The sequence below is a fragment of the Oreochromis aureus genome, linkage group 22 (genome assembly GCF_013358895.1).
Source record: "Oreochromis aureus strain Israel breed Guangdong linkage group 22, ZZ_aureus, whole genome shotgun sequence".
In the NCBI taxonomy this organism is placed as follows: domain Eukaryota; kingdom Metazoa; phylum Chordata; class Actinopteri; order Cichliformes; family Cichlidae; genus Oreochromis; species Oreochromis aureus.
Window position 1 is genome coordinate 21,342,629 of NC_052962.1, and position 16,005 is coordinate 21,358,633.

At 39.3% G+C, this 16,005-nt stretch overlaps 1 protein-coding gene across 1 annotated transcript in view; it reads right to left on the minus strand.

Annotated features, from left to right (window-relative positions):
- LOC116322741 (CUB and sushi domain-containing protein 3-like) overlaps positions 1-16,005 on the minus strand; it is a 374,565-nt gene that overhangs the window by 81,397 nt on the left and 277,163 nt on the right. The window contains exons 13-20 of the mRNA XM_039605961.1: positions 15,153-15,335; positions 14,524-14,850; positions 11,915-12,109; positions 9,382-9,520; positions 8,805-8,992; positions 7,705-7,893; positions 3,395-3,511; positions 2,785-3,000 (exon numbers count right to left, since the gene is read on the minus strand). Coding sequence (XP_039461895.1) covers positions 2,785-3,000; positions 3,395-3,511; positions 7,705-7,893; positions 8,805-8,992; positions 9,382-9,520; positions 11,915-12,109; positions 14,524-14,850; positions 15,153-15,335 — 1,554 coding nt within the window. The remainder of the gene's footprint in view (positions 1-2,784; positions 3,001-3,394; positions 3,512-7,704; positions 7,894-8,804; positions 8,993-9,381; positions 9,521-11,914; positions 12,110-14,523; positions 14,851-15,152; positions 15,336-16,005) is intronic.

A 16,005-nucleotide genomic window follows, 5' to 3' on the forward strand; every position in this document is an offset into this window, starting at 1 on the left:
ATGACAATATTTGTGATTATGCAAGCAATACGAAAGAATTAGCTAAACTAATAATGTAAATGCTTACAATGAGGCCAAGATCTTGGGCTAATCTTAAATAACAATTTCGGATTAGCCAAAGGATGAATGCATGCATACATTCATGGGCATGAAGTCTCTCGCTCTCACTGGACAAGCCCTTTTAATTAATTCAGTAATTCTTGTGAAACTCTTGAATATGTAGTCTATTAAAATATAATCCTTGCACGACTGCAGGAATGAACAAGAAGGACACAATTTCTCGATCTGAGTCGACTCCAGCACGCCCTGAGCTGAACTTGTTGAGTTTGTGTTTAGCAAGGTGGAGACTCAAAGCTATTTTCAGTTGGCTAAGACTGATGATGTGATGTGTTTTTTTAGGGTGTTCTGCTGAAAGAAAGTGCATGTTGAGAATTTTAACACTGCCAAGTCAAATCTCTCATGACACCTCCCATGTGTTACACTCTGAGAGTCAGCTTATGCCATCTGGGTGGCAGTAAAATATCACTCAGTGTAGTCAGGCCACTGCTCCTTTATTCCCGAGTCAGTGAGAGGGTACTGAAAGGACAGTTAGGCACAAGACCCTATCCTTTTTTTTTTTTTTATCTACTTCTGGTTCTGCATGATATCATTGATGTAGGATGTTCCTAATATGATCATTATAGGTACTGTGGGCATAAAAGCCCCACCCAGCTGCTCTTCAAACCTTCTCTTTGCCACTGAGCAACAGCAAATCAGGAGACAGTTAGCGTGATTGGAGGGTGGCATTAAAGAGAAAGGAGCTAAAACAGCATGTTTCTGACCTCTGATGAGGTGAGGAGCTTCTGTCTTCATCTTGTTCTTTCCTCTCCTCACATACCATCATTTAATAGTGGATTGCTCTCAAATTAATATTGTCTAGCCATCTGCTTTTTTTCTGTAGTAATTTGTAAGATTACAGAGGTAGTCCTCAATTCATGGAGTAAGATGTCAGTTTAGATAGTGAAAACTAAAAAAAACCCCTTCAGAACAACAACAACAACAGAGTACAGCAAAACTGTTTTTGTATTATTCATAATATTCTGTGTTTTGTAGCTCAGCACCTATCGCACTCTTAAGTAATTTAGAGTTGAGCACACCAGTTCCTTTGGTTGAGTTATTCACGTGTGGCCCAAGAAGACACAATTTTTAAAAAGTCAATAACAGCAGAAGACACAGCTGAATGTTAAGATGTAAAAAGCTGGCACAAAAAAAATTATCTGTTTATCTACTTGTGGGGAAAAAGAAAAAAAATTAAACTTTTTCAGCCCCCAAAGTACTCTGGAGGCCAATTTCAAAAACAGTTTTTAAAACCAAATTTTATAAAAGAAGTTGTTTAGAATTTTGGATACATATAGTTATTTTTGGCAATTTTCAGTCTGTTGTTGTGGATGATTATACATGGATTATGCTTCGTCACTGTACATGTTACTTGACTGAGAGAATTATGTAGGCAGTGGGTGAACATGTCCAGCCTCCCTTCTTCTTCTATGATAATGACTTGTAGAGATTTGCAAGGTTCAGTTTGAATCCCGTTTTGTTTCTTCTTCAGACGATCTTTTGAGCTAAGTAAATCGACACTTTGGAGCAAAAGCATATCTGAACTAGCCACTAAATAGTAAGTTGGTTCAGTGGTTTTAAAGCAAGGTTGTGAGATATGAAGCCAATGCAACAATGCAACTGCCATAAAACTGCATTTCCTTGAAGGTCACTTGACTCCAAAGACTCCTATTGTAAAATGTTGAATTTTACACCAGACATAAATGCGAGTTTGATACCTCCACTAACTGTGGTTTTGGTGTGAAGCGTTCAAAAATAATTAGCGTATAAATAACGAGGCTTTATGTGTGTTTTATAGTCAGTTTTTCTAAGATGTTTGTGCTCTTTGGTGAATCATTTTGTAGGATTTTATTTGTAGATTACTTAGCACTAATTAACTGGGTCTTCTTAGCTACTGCATGTAGTCATGGTAACCATGCCCATCTTTTATATGTAGTCTGTAGTTTAAAGGTACTATGTGGGTTGAACCACTGATAAAAGAAGGCTCATTATTCTCAATATTAAACTTGTGGCCAGACAAAGCATGGTACAATGTTTGACATGGGCTGGAGTAGCACATGCAGTCTTTACAATTAAGTAATGATCACATTCATTCATAACATATAAAATATCCAGCACTCACACTTAATCTTAAGCTCCAAACTAAAGACGTTTGTGCTTTTGTGGCTGTATGTCAGAAATTCGATCCTATGAACACTGAATATCCATTTTTATTATTTAGAAGCAGTCTGTGATAAGTTGCCACATAAATGAACTTAATGGCATTTCTTTAGTGACTTTACAACCTGGCGTAAGGCTGCGACTTATAATTTACAACATTCATTTTAAGAGGCAGTAATTGTCTTTTCTGGTATAAATGTTGCTCTGCTCACTTCTCTTTAAAGAGAAGCCATAATTTCACAGTGGTGTCTTATGTCTCTGCATGAATTTCTAGGGTGAACCTGGCAAAAGTCCAGCTTGACTATTTTATTTTATTTCACTGGCACAATTCACACAGCAAGCTGTTACTTGACTGTTTTGCATTCAGTTATGTTTTATAATCTCAAACATTTCAACATTTGCAACATTACAGCATCGTTCCTGTGAGCAAATTAAGACAAACAGAAACCCTTGAAGTGACTAAACTGAGGGTAAAACTGAATGTAGACTCGCTGGATTAAAATGATAAACTCCAGTCAGGAAAGTTACCCGAGAAAGTTATGTTGAAGCCCTCATATGAAATGGAAAAGTCAGAGATGAATCGCAACTGGGCTTTGAAGTTGCCATAGAGACCAGCATTGATGTTGCTAGGCAACTCGTTGCCGGTCAGACGAGCCAGAGGTTGCAGGAAACTCCCATTCTCCGTAACCAAGAGGTAGTCATGTTGGTCCTCCAGGTGAAAAGAATTGAACTGAAACTGGACTCCTGTTTGAGACACAAGCACAGACGCGTCAGAAGACGGAGAGAAAGATCAAAACAATTTATCAGTTTGCTTTATCCTCAGATGGTTCATGCACCTCGACTTATAATATGTATGAGTCATTATACTGGGACAGCAGCATATTCAAACTTTAATTGGTGACGATTTATTTTTGAGATCATTATTTTATTTGACTTTATTTTGGCAACATTTTACTTTTGACATGCTTTCACCAAATTGTCTCCATATGGCCCTCTGAATATTTTATAAGCCACAGAAAACAATGTAAGTTTGTGGATGTAGCATAGCAGCAGCTGAACCACTGAGCTTGCTGTACTGTCTCACACTCTGTCTGTCTCTATTAAGGAGTGTGGATCTCTGTGTATGTGTGTCTCTTGCCTTTCCCGTGGCTGACTTCAACAGTCCAGGTACAGTTGAGAGATGAAGGGTAGCTGTCTGGATAGCCGGGACTAAGGATGGTGCCCCAGGGACCTCTAACATCCCCACCACATAGAGCTGGATAGATTGAGAGAGACAGAGTGGGGAGAGAGAGGCAGAGGGAGGGAGATGAGCAGAGACAGGGGATGGAGGCAGAGAGAAGGTTAGCATCAGATTGTTGATAGCTAAAACAGATCATGTTTCCCTGTGGACCTTTAATACCACTTCTATAGTACCTACACACAAGCATACCCACACGCAAATGTTGCAAGAGGGGCAGAGGAAGACGGAGCAAAGGGGAGAGAGGGAGCATAGAAGAGAGACGGAGAGACATTTTCTCAGAAGTGGGTAGCAAGGTCTGCATGCAGTGTGAGCTCCAAACGTGTGTGCTTTCACACGTTGGGGAATAGGAAAACACTGTTTCACTGTGTATTCCCTTACAACTTTCCTTTAAATGTTGAAGTCATATTTTTCAGATTTATTCCTCCCACTGTTGCACAGACATAAAATAATGACATAAATAATGTAAAATCTGCCACACACTGCACTGGAATGATAAATAATGCATCATTTGTTGTTTTTGTGGTATATTTTAATGTTCTTGAAACAAACCAACGCCTAACAATGATTAGCGACACCGATGACTGTTATTCCTCAAAAAGGTGAATAACACCAGTGACAAAAGCTATGTGTTTTTTTTTTCTCCTGTTTACAGAAATGAGTTGAACTGTATGCCATTTATGCAAATTTGGTGATCTCTTCAATTTGTAGATTGTCTGCCAGGTACGGTGACTGTGACCACAATGCTCTGCATAGTACAAAAAGTGGCATGCTCACCAGACTGTAGCAGTTCTTGCATAAATATGGGAGGATTCTTGGTAGCCTGGATTCAGACAGGCTTTCTATGGACCTCGAAAAACATGCTCACATGCAGGTCCACTTGTGTGTCTGTAGTTTTTATGCACTAAATGATAGTTATTTCTAGCAGAACAGCAAATGCACATCAGCTATTTTGTTCAGTAACAACCTCCAGCTTCAAGATCCATATGGCTAACTTGACATTGTTGCGGTGATTAACCACAGCCTCACAATCATACTGTGTTTCATTGCCTTTTTGCAAAGACAAGTTCAGATGTTCAGACTAGTTTTGCATACATCAATCATCTGATATAGTTAGAGCTACTACCTAAAAGGCAAAGTTTATTGTTATATAACTAGTGGCCATCTGGACAATAACTGTGTGGAGGAGAAATCTGAAATGCATTTGCAAGATTTCGTCGCTTTGCAATGCAGTGTCAGGAAACTGAGACATAAGCCGAAGAAAAACAAGGCTGGAATAATTTTTTATGTTACGTTTCCACAACATTAATGCTGCGTAATAGGTACATTGATTGTGTGCAAGAACTGTAAAATGTCCTTTGTCTGAAATATTTTTTCGGTTGAGTTTTATTCCAAGTGATTCAAGTCAGTGGTATCCGATGCAGTGAAGCAGGACAAATGTTTCCTGGAGACTACTTAAAACATTCAGAATCTCACAGCATGGCCACACTATGACCCGTGCTTGTGCCGAGATGCACAGTTCAGACCAGGTCCAGAAAAGATTGGAAATGGCCGTAGCTCACTCTATGCATACTAATGCACGCAGACAGTATGTTGCCAGGTGCTTAATTTTTTGTCGCTCCACTTGCTTCATCTTACACTGGCCTGGCCGAACAGTCATTTTCTTTCACAATGCAACTATAAAATGCCGTAACAAGGAGTAAAAGAAGCAGGCAGAGGGTCAATCCTGAAAGTTCTGCTGAAATTTCTGTGACATTTTACCAGGAATTGTAGTGTGGAGCAGAAAACCACCAAATCTGACAACTACACCCCAGCTCAAATCTGTACAAACCCTTCCTTTGCTTCCTTACTTGCTGACTCTTGCTACAACCGCTACAACATATCAGGAATTGAAAATGTGCTCAAACCACAACAGGGGATCACTAACTTTACACTGAACCACTGTGGTTTTAACACCAGCACTGAAAACAAGCGGAATGAGAAGTCAGGAGTGAGAATATTTCCAAACTAAACAAACACATAGATTCAAGCATACACTCGCACACATATAGAGCGCTATTAATTATTAACATTTTCTGCCAGAAGTTCTTTATTTTGAAGGCTGGCCTGTGTGAGAAATTTGAAACACCGCATCACATTTTTCTTTTTCCATTCACTTCATTCTTTCGCTCTCTGTCTTTTATCTGCCTTCAAATGCCTGGCCAAATACACTATGTACTGCAATGCTGCAGTTGTCTACGATGGTGAATACTTGCATCAAACAAATGTTTCAGCTAATAAGGTTAACATATTTACAAGTAACCTCTGTGACCCCAAAGCCTACCCTTCAGAATTCCTCAAAATGCTCAGTTTAAGAAAGTTTTTTTTCTGCTTCTGATGTCGGTATGATGTGATTATAACAGTCATGTCAAACGCACTGCTCTCACTGTGAATGCATACAGAAATATTTTTCTTGTAAGCAGCAGCCATTTAGAAGAAAGCTGGCTCAAAGGGAGGGGCAGAGGGGCAGTAATGGCTTTTCTCAGTAAAACAGGCTCAGAGACTATACAAAGGTCTTGTGTGAAATAAATAATTTGAACTGTGAATCGTGTAAAACTACTCCAATAGACCCTAAGAATAAAAAACATGGATCTGGAAATGGGCCTAATAGGTCCTATTCAAGTATAAATAGCACATATATGTTTGCTTCAAAAACGAAGCCATTGTGCTCGACTGGCTGGGGTGATATTACTGTTATGTCTTTCATATTACATTATATACTTACTTGCCCTCATCTCTTCAAATGTAGAGTATGACGAACATTTGGTTTCTCGAAAAGCTTTCAAGGCTGAGTCGGCTGCCTTTGGTGATGTCTTGCTTGAATTTAATGTGCACTAGTTGTCAGTCATCACTCTATCCCATTTCTTACCAACTGCAGAAGCAAACAGTTTGTACACTTGTATGGGCACATATTGTGTAAACACCGTCTAATGCCATTCAGTCTGCAAATTCCAGGCAGCCTGCTTGATGTTTGTATGCTCAAACTGCCTCCTAGGAGGAAACTGCTGCCAGTCCCAGGAACAGTGCAATTCAAATGTGGTTCACAAGCGAATGAGCCAATAAGCCGAACCAAGCGAGCCAACGCATAACCGATGCAGCAGTGTTGCATCTTCCTCTTCACCCAGCCCTCCTGCTCCACCATGATCGGAATACGAGAAAGAGTGAGACAGTCACTGAGACAGAGGGAGAGAAAGAGACAGGTTTCCCTACTCTCCCTACCTAACCCCACCCCCAACCCCCACCAACCTCACCCCTCCCAACTCATTTGAGAGAGAAGAGAGAGGATGTGACAGCCAACACAGGCTCTCGTCAACCTTACCTCAAACATTCCTGTGTTCGTGGTTCACACAGGAGAGGAGGTGACAGGAGGCACATGGATAAAAGCGCCGCACACACACAAGCGCACACGCACGTACACAGTGCACATGCGTGCGCACACAGACACGAACGCATGCACAGTACTTGCCCACAGATCTCTAATCTTCTCCTCAAATCATCTCCTATCAGCCACAGCAGCTTCACTGCAAATTGTTCCTGCGTGTGTGTGTGTCTATGTGATCAACCAGTGGTGTGACTCAGCTCCCCAAACAGCGATGGTGGCTCAACTTCTCCCTTTCTACACACACCTCATCCACTTTGTGTCTTTTGTAATGGATAAGGCAGATAATCTGCTTTTGTCTGAAAAATGTTTTGGTCTATAGAAGTGATTATGATTTCTGTGGACTGTCTGATCATTCATGAGCAGTGGATACTTAGACTGTAAAATATCCTTACCAGGACAGCAGCAAAGCTGACCTTGTGCTACATTGTGAATGTGCTACCACAGAGCAGACTGTGCATATTGTCCAGTGTCTATATAACACTATGTCCAGCGTTAAGACAAATGCTTCCCTTCTATTTAATGAACCTTATTATTGAATTGGATGTAAAATATAGTGCTGTTATAATAATAATGCACAATAAAACAAAGCAAATCATTTTATGCTGTGAGTGTAACTAGCAGGGAATGGCTGCCCATTTCTACATAAGATACCAAAACCATCTTCTTTTTCTGAGTGACCAAAGAATCAGCTTTCAGCTAATGGAGAAGAACATTTAACATACTTGCATGTGGTGTAACATTTTCCACAGTACACTCTGTTCTGAATTAGAAGCTCTTTTGGAATATTTACCATCACATGTAGGTAAGGGGTGGCTCCACCAGTGGTTCTTCTCGCACACTAGCGGCTCCTCATGACTGAGTCTATAACCAGAGTCACAACCAAACGACACCGTGGATCCGATGGAAAAATCCTGTCCGTACCGAATACCATTGACAGGGATGCCGGGGTCCAGACACGAGTAGCTGTCCACTGTGACGCCTGACAAAAAGAGTCATTTTGTTTGATTCAAAAATCATTTGAACATTAAATGTTACTTTACATAAACAAAAATACAAAAATATGCAGTACAAGGTAGACTGTTTGTTATTTGGTGACAGCCACTGAGGTGAGAACCACAACAGAAGTGGTTTTGTTTACCTTCTCAAGTGTTTACATGCCATCTGCTGTCAAATTGAACATACACTTCAGATAAAAATGAAGGTGGAGTTTGAAGATATTGGCGGTCTACGCCATTAGTACTGAGTGAATGGAAGCAAAACAAGGGGGTGGATGGGTGGGTGGTTTGGGTTCTTCTTGTTTTTAAATCAACATCATTTTGTAACTCAGAGTATAAAGCATATCTATCTTCTGTACAAACAATTAATGCTTTCAGTTTTTGTTGAAAAAAATCAGTTCAGGTTCCTGGGCACCTTACTTTGGAGATTTTCTGGTCACACCCAACTGGAGAGATTGCACATATCTCATCTGGCCTGGGAACACTTTGGAATCCTCCAACTCGGGGACCCTGTGGCTTGAATACCCTGCTCAGGCCGGTGCCATCAACACCCAACTTCAATTTCTTTCTGATCTAATATCTCATATGCATTACAGTTGGTGTGAACCAAACAGAGGATGGTGTCTAATTTTTCTGTAGGCAATGCAAGGTAAACTTGTGAAACAGTAGCATAATGTCGTGAGATCACGGAGAATATGAATGTGGTAAAGAGCATACTTGTCTCTAAAAATATACAATATAAAATATATTTAACAAAGTATCTTCATATGAATGGATCAGTTTTAAATGCATGTGTATTTTTCATTTTTTTGTGTGTAAAATTTGCAGCTATAAATGCATATGCACGTGCACATACTATATGTGCATACATATATAGTGTTTGCATCTAACTTACTTTCATAGAGTATTTTGAAGCCAGCATTTGACCGGCTGTTATCAGTGGTAAACAGCAGATAAAGAAAGTTGCTGCTGCTGAAAAGGAACTGGGGGACTTGGGTGCCATTAAAGGAGCCAACCAGAGGAGACAGGAGGTTTGGACCATCATGGATCTCCAAGAAGTCATAACCCAGTTCTGTCTGGAACCTGTGAAGATAAAATGTCAGGACATTATATTATAGCTGTGATTTAAAAACACTGATGAGATAATGAAAAGTTCTTCAAAGGTTTCACACCATTTACAGGTTTTGGAGGCAATTTTTTCAATATGTTACGATTCATAAACAACAGTCTATGTCTTGTCTCTACCAGCAGTTCACAGCCCAGAGAACACATAATTTGAACAAAAATATTGCCTGCCTTCCTAGTCAAAAGACAGCTCTGTCAAAAATTTACAGCCTAGAGAATTATGAGTCATGTGATATTGTAGGCGAATCTCCATAAACTTTAAATCTTGTAAATCTTCACTGTTGCTTGTTACCCATTCAAAGCTCTTTCTAATATTCAGAATCAAAGAGTTACTGTATGCCACCCACCTGTCAAATGTGATTTTGATGGCACGTCCAGGTTCTGCTTCAATCACCCACTCACAGTTAAGGGAGTCTTTGTAATAACCAGGCCACCCAGGAGATAATATCACTCCACTTGGAGCCGAATAGTGGCCTCCACATGGGGCTGTGAGGGGAGAATAAAGAGGCAAGTGAGAGAAGAAGTACAGGACACCCAATGTGTCCAAGTGCAAATTAATGTGTAACGAAAGAAATTACAATACTGTGCAAAAAATTTGAGTCTCTGCTCATTTGCAGTAATACACTGAAATATGTACATGGTAGAAATACAGTGTATAAGGCAAAACAGAGCGTGTACAATTCTAATAAACTAGAAAGTCAATATTTGGTATGACCATCTTCATTCATCAGCACAACCTGAACTGACTTAGTCAAGCTTTCTTGCAATGTCTTACAGTGGTCATTTAGAAATAGACATTCAACCCCAGACTACATGAATAATGTTGAGGTCCAGGCCATTTCAGTATCATGACTGATACTGAAATGCAGCCCTAAACCACGACAGAGCCTCCACTGTGGGCGTGACACTTTCATCTGACCTCCTCTGTACATATTGATGACAATTTGAATCAAACACTGCAAACATTGGATTCATCACTCCTAAGCACCTGTTCCAAGTTCACCAAGTTCTGTTCAGCGAACAGTAAATAGATCAACTGAAGGGCCAGATGCGTCATTCAGGTCGTGTTTCAGGTCTTTATTGGATTTTATTTCCTATTTCTTCAGGACATGCCTTTAAATCATCTAATGTATATCGTTTTTTAGTCACTTCACCTTTTGTCCTCCACTTGTCCAGTTTCTTCAGATTTTTTAAGGACGGACTGTACACCATGCTATGCCAAGTTTTTAGCTAATAGTGCTTTTTGAATCATCTCGCTGATGCAAAAATCCTATTTTATGCTGGTCAGTTGTGTTATCTTTAAATTTTTTAAAGATTCAATTAATAAATGAGAGGTGAGTGTTGCACAGTACTGTATATTTAGTCAAGTTTAGCGAATCAGGCCCACCTGCTACTAATAAGTAGGTATTTTTATATTTACATTTTTAAAGTTTTCCTTTTTTACATTGGAGTTGTGCAAAAGCAAACTCATAACTTGAATTTTACTGTTTATTCTGAACACAGTGGACTTCTGTGGACTTCGTAATCTTGGGTCAAAAGGAAACACGATTTCAACACTTCTCTTTTCTTTTAGCTGCACAAAAGTTCTATTATGTTCACCAGCTGGACACTAACACTGTTGGCTTTTGGCTGACAGCAAGCTGAAAAATGAAAAATCTGCTAAAATATTTATTACAAATGAGGGAAAGAGAAGAGAACAGTTTTATGCATATAAGTTAACTTGTCAGTACGATTAACATTTTCCACACTAGACACAGGCATTTGATGCTTTGGCAAAATAGCCTATACGTAGCATACTGTAGGTTTAATTACCATTTAAATACTCCAAAAAACATGCAACAGATTCAGATTCTTGCCCTTGACAGAGATTCTGATGAAGCAACCCACAGCTTTGAATATTTAATAAAAATAAAGATAAATTGTGTGCTCAGAAATATGTCTACAGTACATGATGCAAGGCTAACATAAAATATTCATATTATGTAAATATACACGAACACTTAAAAGGAACATGAACAATCACTCACCAGTTATTACAATGTAGTATTAGCCTAGAGCTATTCTGCTGCAGTCTTTTTTCCAAATTTATTTAAACTTTAACAAAGTGTCTCAAGTCAATTTGTTCTAGTCTGTACCTCCTGAATACAAGTAAGTGGATTTTCTATCCAAGTGGTTATAGACACACATTAGATACAATGGATCTTTGGGACTTTAAATGACCTGGAGCATAATTAACACAACCCTTCTTTGTACAATCAAAGGCTTTGTCACCAATAGCTGTGTTGAAAATATCTTGAGCTAATTATATTTACCACTGGAGCAATTTCAAAAGCACTTGTGCTCTGGCGAACATCTCTTCATTCCGTTTGAGAATCGCAGGTCAAATTCGCATTTTATTTTTCTGTACTCAACAACTTTTACATAAGCTGTTGATTACACTCTGAACTTATGCGACTTTACTTTAAGGTAATAATATAAATAACTTCAGGCAAAGTGCTGCGCCACGACTTTACTTGACATTTGAAGAACTTTGTCACAGTTCTGTTTAACACATTCACATAGTGCCCAGTGCCTTTACTTTCACATTGAGTTACCGGTCATCTCTGCTGCACTCCTTCCACACAGAGAGGATTTTAAATTGCCAAGTACTACTACAGACAGAATATTGGTAAGCTATTAGCTATGTGTGTGGCAGCAGTTTATTAACAGTTATTTCCCTCGGTGTTTAAGTTAACTGGCCACCTCCATATTTTTCCTTCTGTTGAACTGACAGGATATAATTTCTGCCTCCACAGAGTTTTTACAGCATTAATGATGAGATCTTGGATAGCATATTGTTCCCTAGTTAATAGTTTAAGCAGCAATCCAGCCAATATTTACCTTCACATTTAGGAATAGGCCCACTCCACATGACTTTTCCTCTTTCTAACTGACAGGAGATGGTCTCAGTTCCTTGGGTTTTGATAAAACCGTCCTCACAAACCACAGAGATGGAGCTGCCAAGCTGGAAGCTATCACCAAAGCGGCGAGCGTTGATGGGAATGCCAGGGTCTGGGCACTCATTATGGCCAAATGCTGTGGTAAAAAAGTTACAAGGAGACACAGATATGATGAGGGAGATATTGGAGACTAGCGCTTCACATAGAGAGACAGACACACACACGAGAAATGTTATTAAAGAATATGAGACCTATACTTTACAGCCATTCACAGGCTATGTTTTGCTCATCATTTTGATGAAATATTTCAGAAGTGATGATACAGATCTATATGCTGCTACTTGAAGTCTTCTGCTGTTCGGTCCTTGCCAGCAAAATATCTAAAAAATCTCTTGTCTGTTTTATGCTCCCATCATGGTGTTTGCACATATGATCATTGCTCATAATACAGTATGTTTGTTTGATGCTTTGTATGCATCTGCTCCTGATAAAACTATAAGGGTCCGGCTCATCATATTGGAACCCTGTGCAAAGTCCAGCCTATGAATGCTCATGTTTTGCCAGTTGAAGCAGTTTGGTGTTTTTAGTTGATAAAGAATTAAAGATGCACTCATAGAAAAAAATAAAGTTATATACACAAAATGATGTGAGATGACACATCACAGATAGAGTGTGAGAAAACTCGTGGACAGAACACTTTGGCAAATATGTTTGCCGTCAAACGCAGTCTGATGCAAAGATCAATATCAATTTCCATTTCTGTTGCCCGGTATCCAGACGTGTTTTGCCTAAATTAGCTCAAAGACTGCAAGCGGGGGCAAGATCCTATTTGGTGTGTATGCTGTATCCTGATGTCTTATAAGCTAGTCAACAACGCATCACATAGATTTTGATCAGTTCCAAAGATTTGCACAGATGACAACAATGTAAGGGAGACGGAGCTAAAATTCTAATGTCTATTCTAATGCAGGTTAAAGAGGCACGATATGATGTTTAAAAAAAGACCATTTATGAATTTTTGGAAGATGAATTTTTTTTCACTTTTGACGGAAATAGGCTAACTGTTTCCTCTTTTTTCAAGTCTTTCAAGCCTAAATACATCCTGGACCTCTCTATGTACTGGACGCACAGAGATGAAAATGGTATCTATCTTGTCATCTGAGTCTACGTTTGACAACAAACAAAAATGTTTGCCCAAAAATGTTCCTTTAAAGCTTCTCTTGCCTTTGCTACTTCTTTGTTCTGCAACCTACACCTCTTTTCTTAGCTGCTATAATAATCACAGGACCTCTCTTCTATAACCCGTTGTCTTCAGCACTACTGAAACGTGTAGTTGGTAGTGAATTAAAAGAGCTTTATCTAAATCAAACTGAAATATTTACTACATGGTTTTCAACATCTTGGTTAGAAGTTATGCCAAATTTTACATGGAGCTCTTTGCAGATGTCTTGAGCTACCCCTCATTTATGTTGCTAGGAAAATAGGGAATAGGTACAGTGATTTACTGAAAAGTGCAAACATGCATCCAAGTGTAGCATATAAAGCAAAACCACACTTGTTTGTACAATCCTAATGGGCCTGGAAGTCAAAATTTGGTATGATCACCAACACAACTCTGTTTTCTTCTCATTTCTTTAAGTAGTGTGTAAAAATAGTTTTCTAGGCTTCTTGAAGGACATTCAAGGCTCTTCTTTGGATGTTGGCTGCTTTTTGTTCTGTTCTCTGTCAAGATGATGCCACAATGCTTCAACAATTTTTAGGTCAGGTCTTTGGGGAGGCCGATCCATGACTGATAGAGTTCCACTGTCTGTTTTTGTTTTTCCAGGTATTGTTTTACTGCATTGGGATTGTATTTGGGATCACTGTCATGGTGTCAAATGAAGCTGTTACAGGTGTTCAGATCATTTCCAGATGGTACTGCATGGTTATGGTGCTTTTCTGCATTCATAATACCATCAATTTTGATAAGATCCCCAACATCACTGGATGAAATGAAGCCCCAAACCATGAGGTTTGCGTTACGTCGGTTCATCCTTTGAGTTAGTGCTTTTTTATGCTTGAGTTATTTATCGGTCAGTCTCAAGTAACATTCCTCTGATAATGGCCAAGTACAAGGACGGGAGTGAAAATGAATGAAAGAAACAGCCTATTGTCCAAAGGAAAACCTTGAAAGACCTTCAGAAAGCCTAGGGAACTAATGCTCAAGATCACTTTAAAAGATCACTTTACAAGAAAGTCTGACTCCTTGGAAGCAAAATATAATGAAATGAGCGGTGGCTCAAGAGTTCTGCAGAGTACTGTGTAAAGTGCAATCATATATATATATAACACTATATTGCTTCAAAATTAACAGTGCCTTTATTTCAGTCTTTTTGGGGTTCTATCATTGCAAATTAAAAAAATATATGGCTATAAATTAAATTTCAGATTTCAAGCTTAACTTGGATTTCGATCATGTAAAGCATTTTATGATAATTCTATTTGTAGCAGAGAAAACAAAGTTGCTCATTTGCCTAGATTTAGGCCTAAAAAGGAGGATGGAATACATACTACTGTATGTGATATTAAATCCTCTTCCTGACATAGAGTGATCAGCCTGAAACTCCAGCCTCAGTGTGTTGGTATTAGACGTCAGATGGGAGGGACTCTCAGCTCCAGAGAACCTCCCAATGACGGTGGCATCATTTGTCTCGCCATCTTTCACTGTTAGGGAATCATAAGGTGCCTCAAGGTCAAAGTCATTAAATGCCAAGTGTATTCTGGAGCCCGGATCTGATTGGATGAGCCAAACACAGTTCATGTTGTTCCCATAGCCTTCTGGGTAATCCGGTGAGAGGACGGTTCCTGAGGGAGCAGTGAAGTTGGACATGCAGGGGACTGTGGGAGGAAGAGAATTACAAAATCACAGACAGTAACAGACAGAGAGACAGAAAATTTTCAGAAAGCATATGAGGGAGGGGAAAGGCATACAGGGAGAGAAATTTTCTGTTAAATATTCATCTCCACAGCGTCATCGGTCATCATGCGCCCCAGGCCATAATAAACTCTGTACTGTCGCCTCAGTGACAGGTCAGACTGAAATTTATCAACATCACAGCAGTGCACATGCCACATTTTTTTAGTTCAATCCAATGCTGTCATATACCTGAAAATCAATTACAAATAATTTTACCACTTACATATGCATATAGGGATATTTGCAGACCATTGATTGTTGTCTTGGCAGGAGATAGTTTTTTCTCCAATCAGCTCAAACCCAAACTGGCATTCAAATCTCAGGATTCCTCCATTTGAAAAGTTGTCACCTTCTCTTATTCCATAGAGAGGAGTTCCAGGGTCTCCACAACTCTCTTTGTCTATTTCTGGAATGACACAGATTCAAAGGAAGACATGAACAGCAGCATGGTCCCCAAAGACGGCTATAAACAGTCCATGTTGACAGGAATCCTAACCTAAACCATTAAGATCATATGCTATATACTTCAGTCACTGTGAAAAGACAACCCATAAAAAGATAACATGAAAAATGGCAAAAAATCCAGCTGCCAAGTAGATGAAACATAACAAAGTAATTTGCTCATTCAGCATGAAAAGAAGAAAAAGAGTAGCACATACCAAAGGAAAACTGAAGAAAGAGCTGGGACTGACATAAAGTGCTCACTACATACAGCCCAGCAATAGAAAACAACTTTATAGAGACAATTTGTGAGTACTGCAGTCACAGAGGTTGCCAAACTTGGTCAAAGTGTTGGGAAATTTGGTGAAACTAGCTACTTGTTTACAATCATTACTTGACTCTTATTGGCATTATTTAAATATCAATTTTGTAATGCTTCTATCATCATTTGTTTTTTTACAAAATCTTGCAGTAACCCATGACTGTACAATTTGACAGCAGTAGAGCAGCGGTCCCCAACCCCCGGGCCACGGACCAGAGTCGTTTGGTACCGGGCCGCGAGAGTTGAGGCGAGGGTGTGAAATTTATGGTTTTGGGGTTTTTTATTGGTTTTTATCGTTGTTTTTTAATCGTTT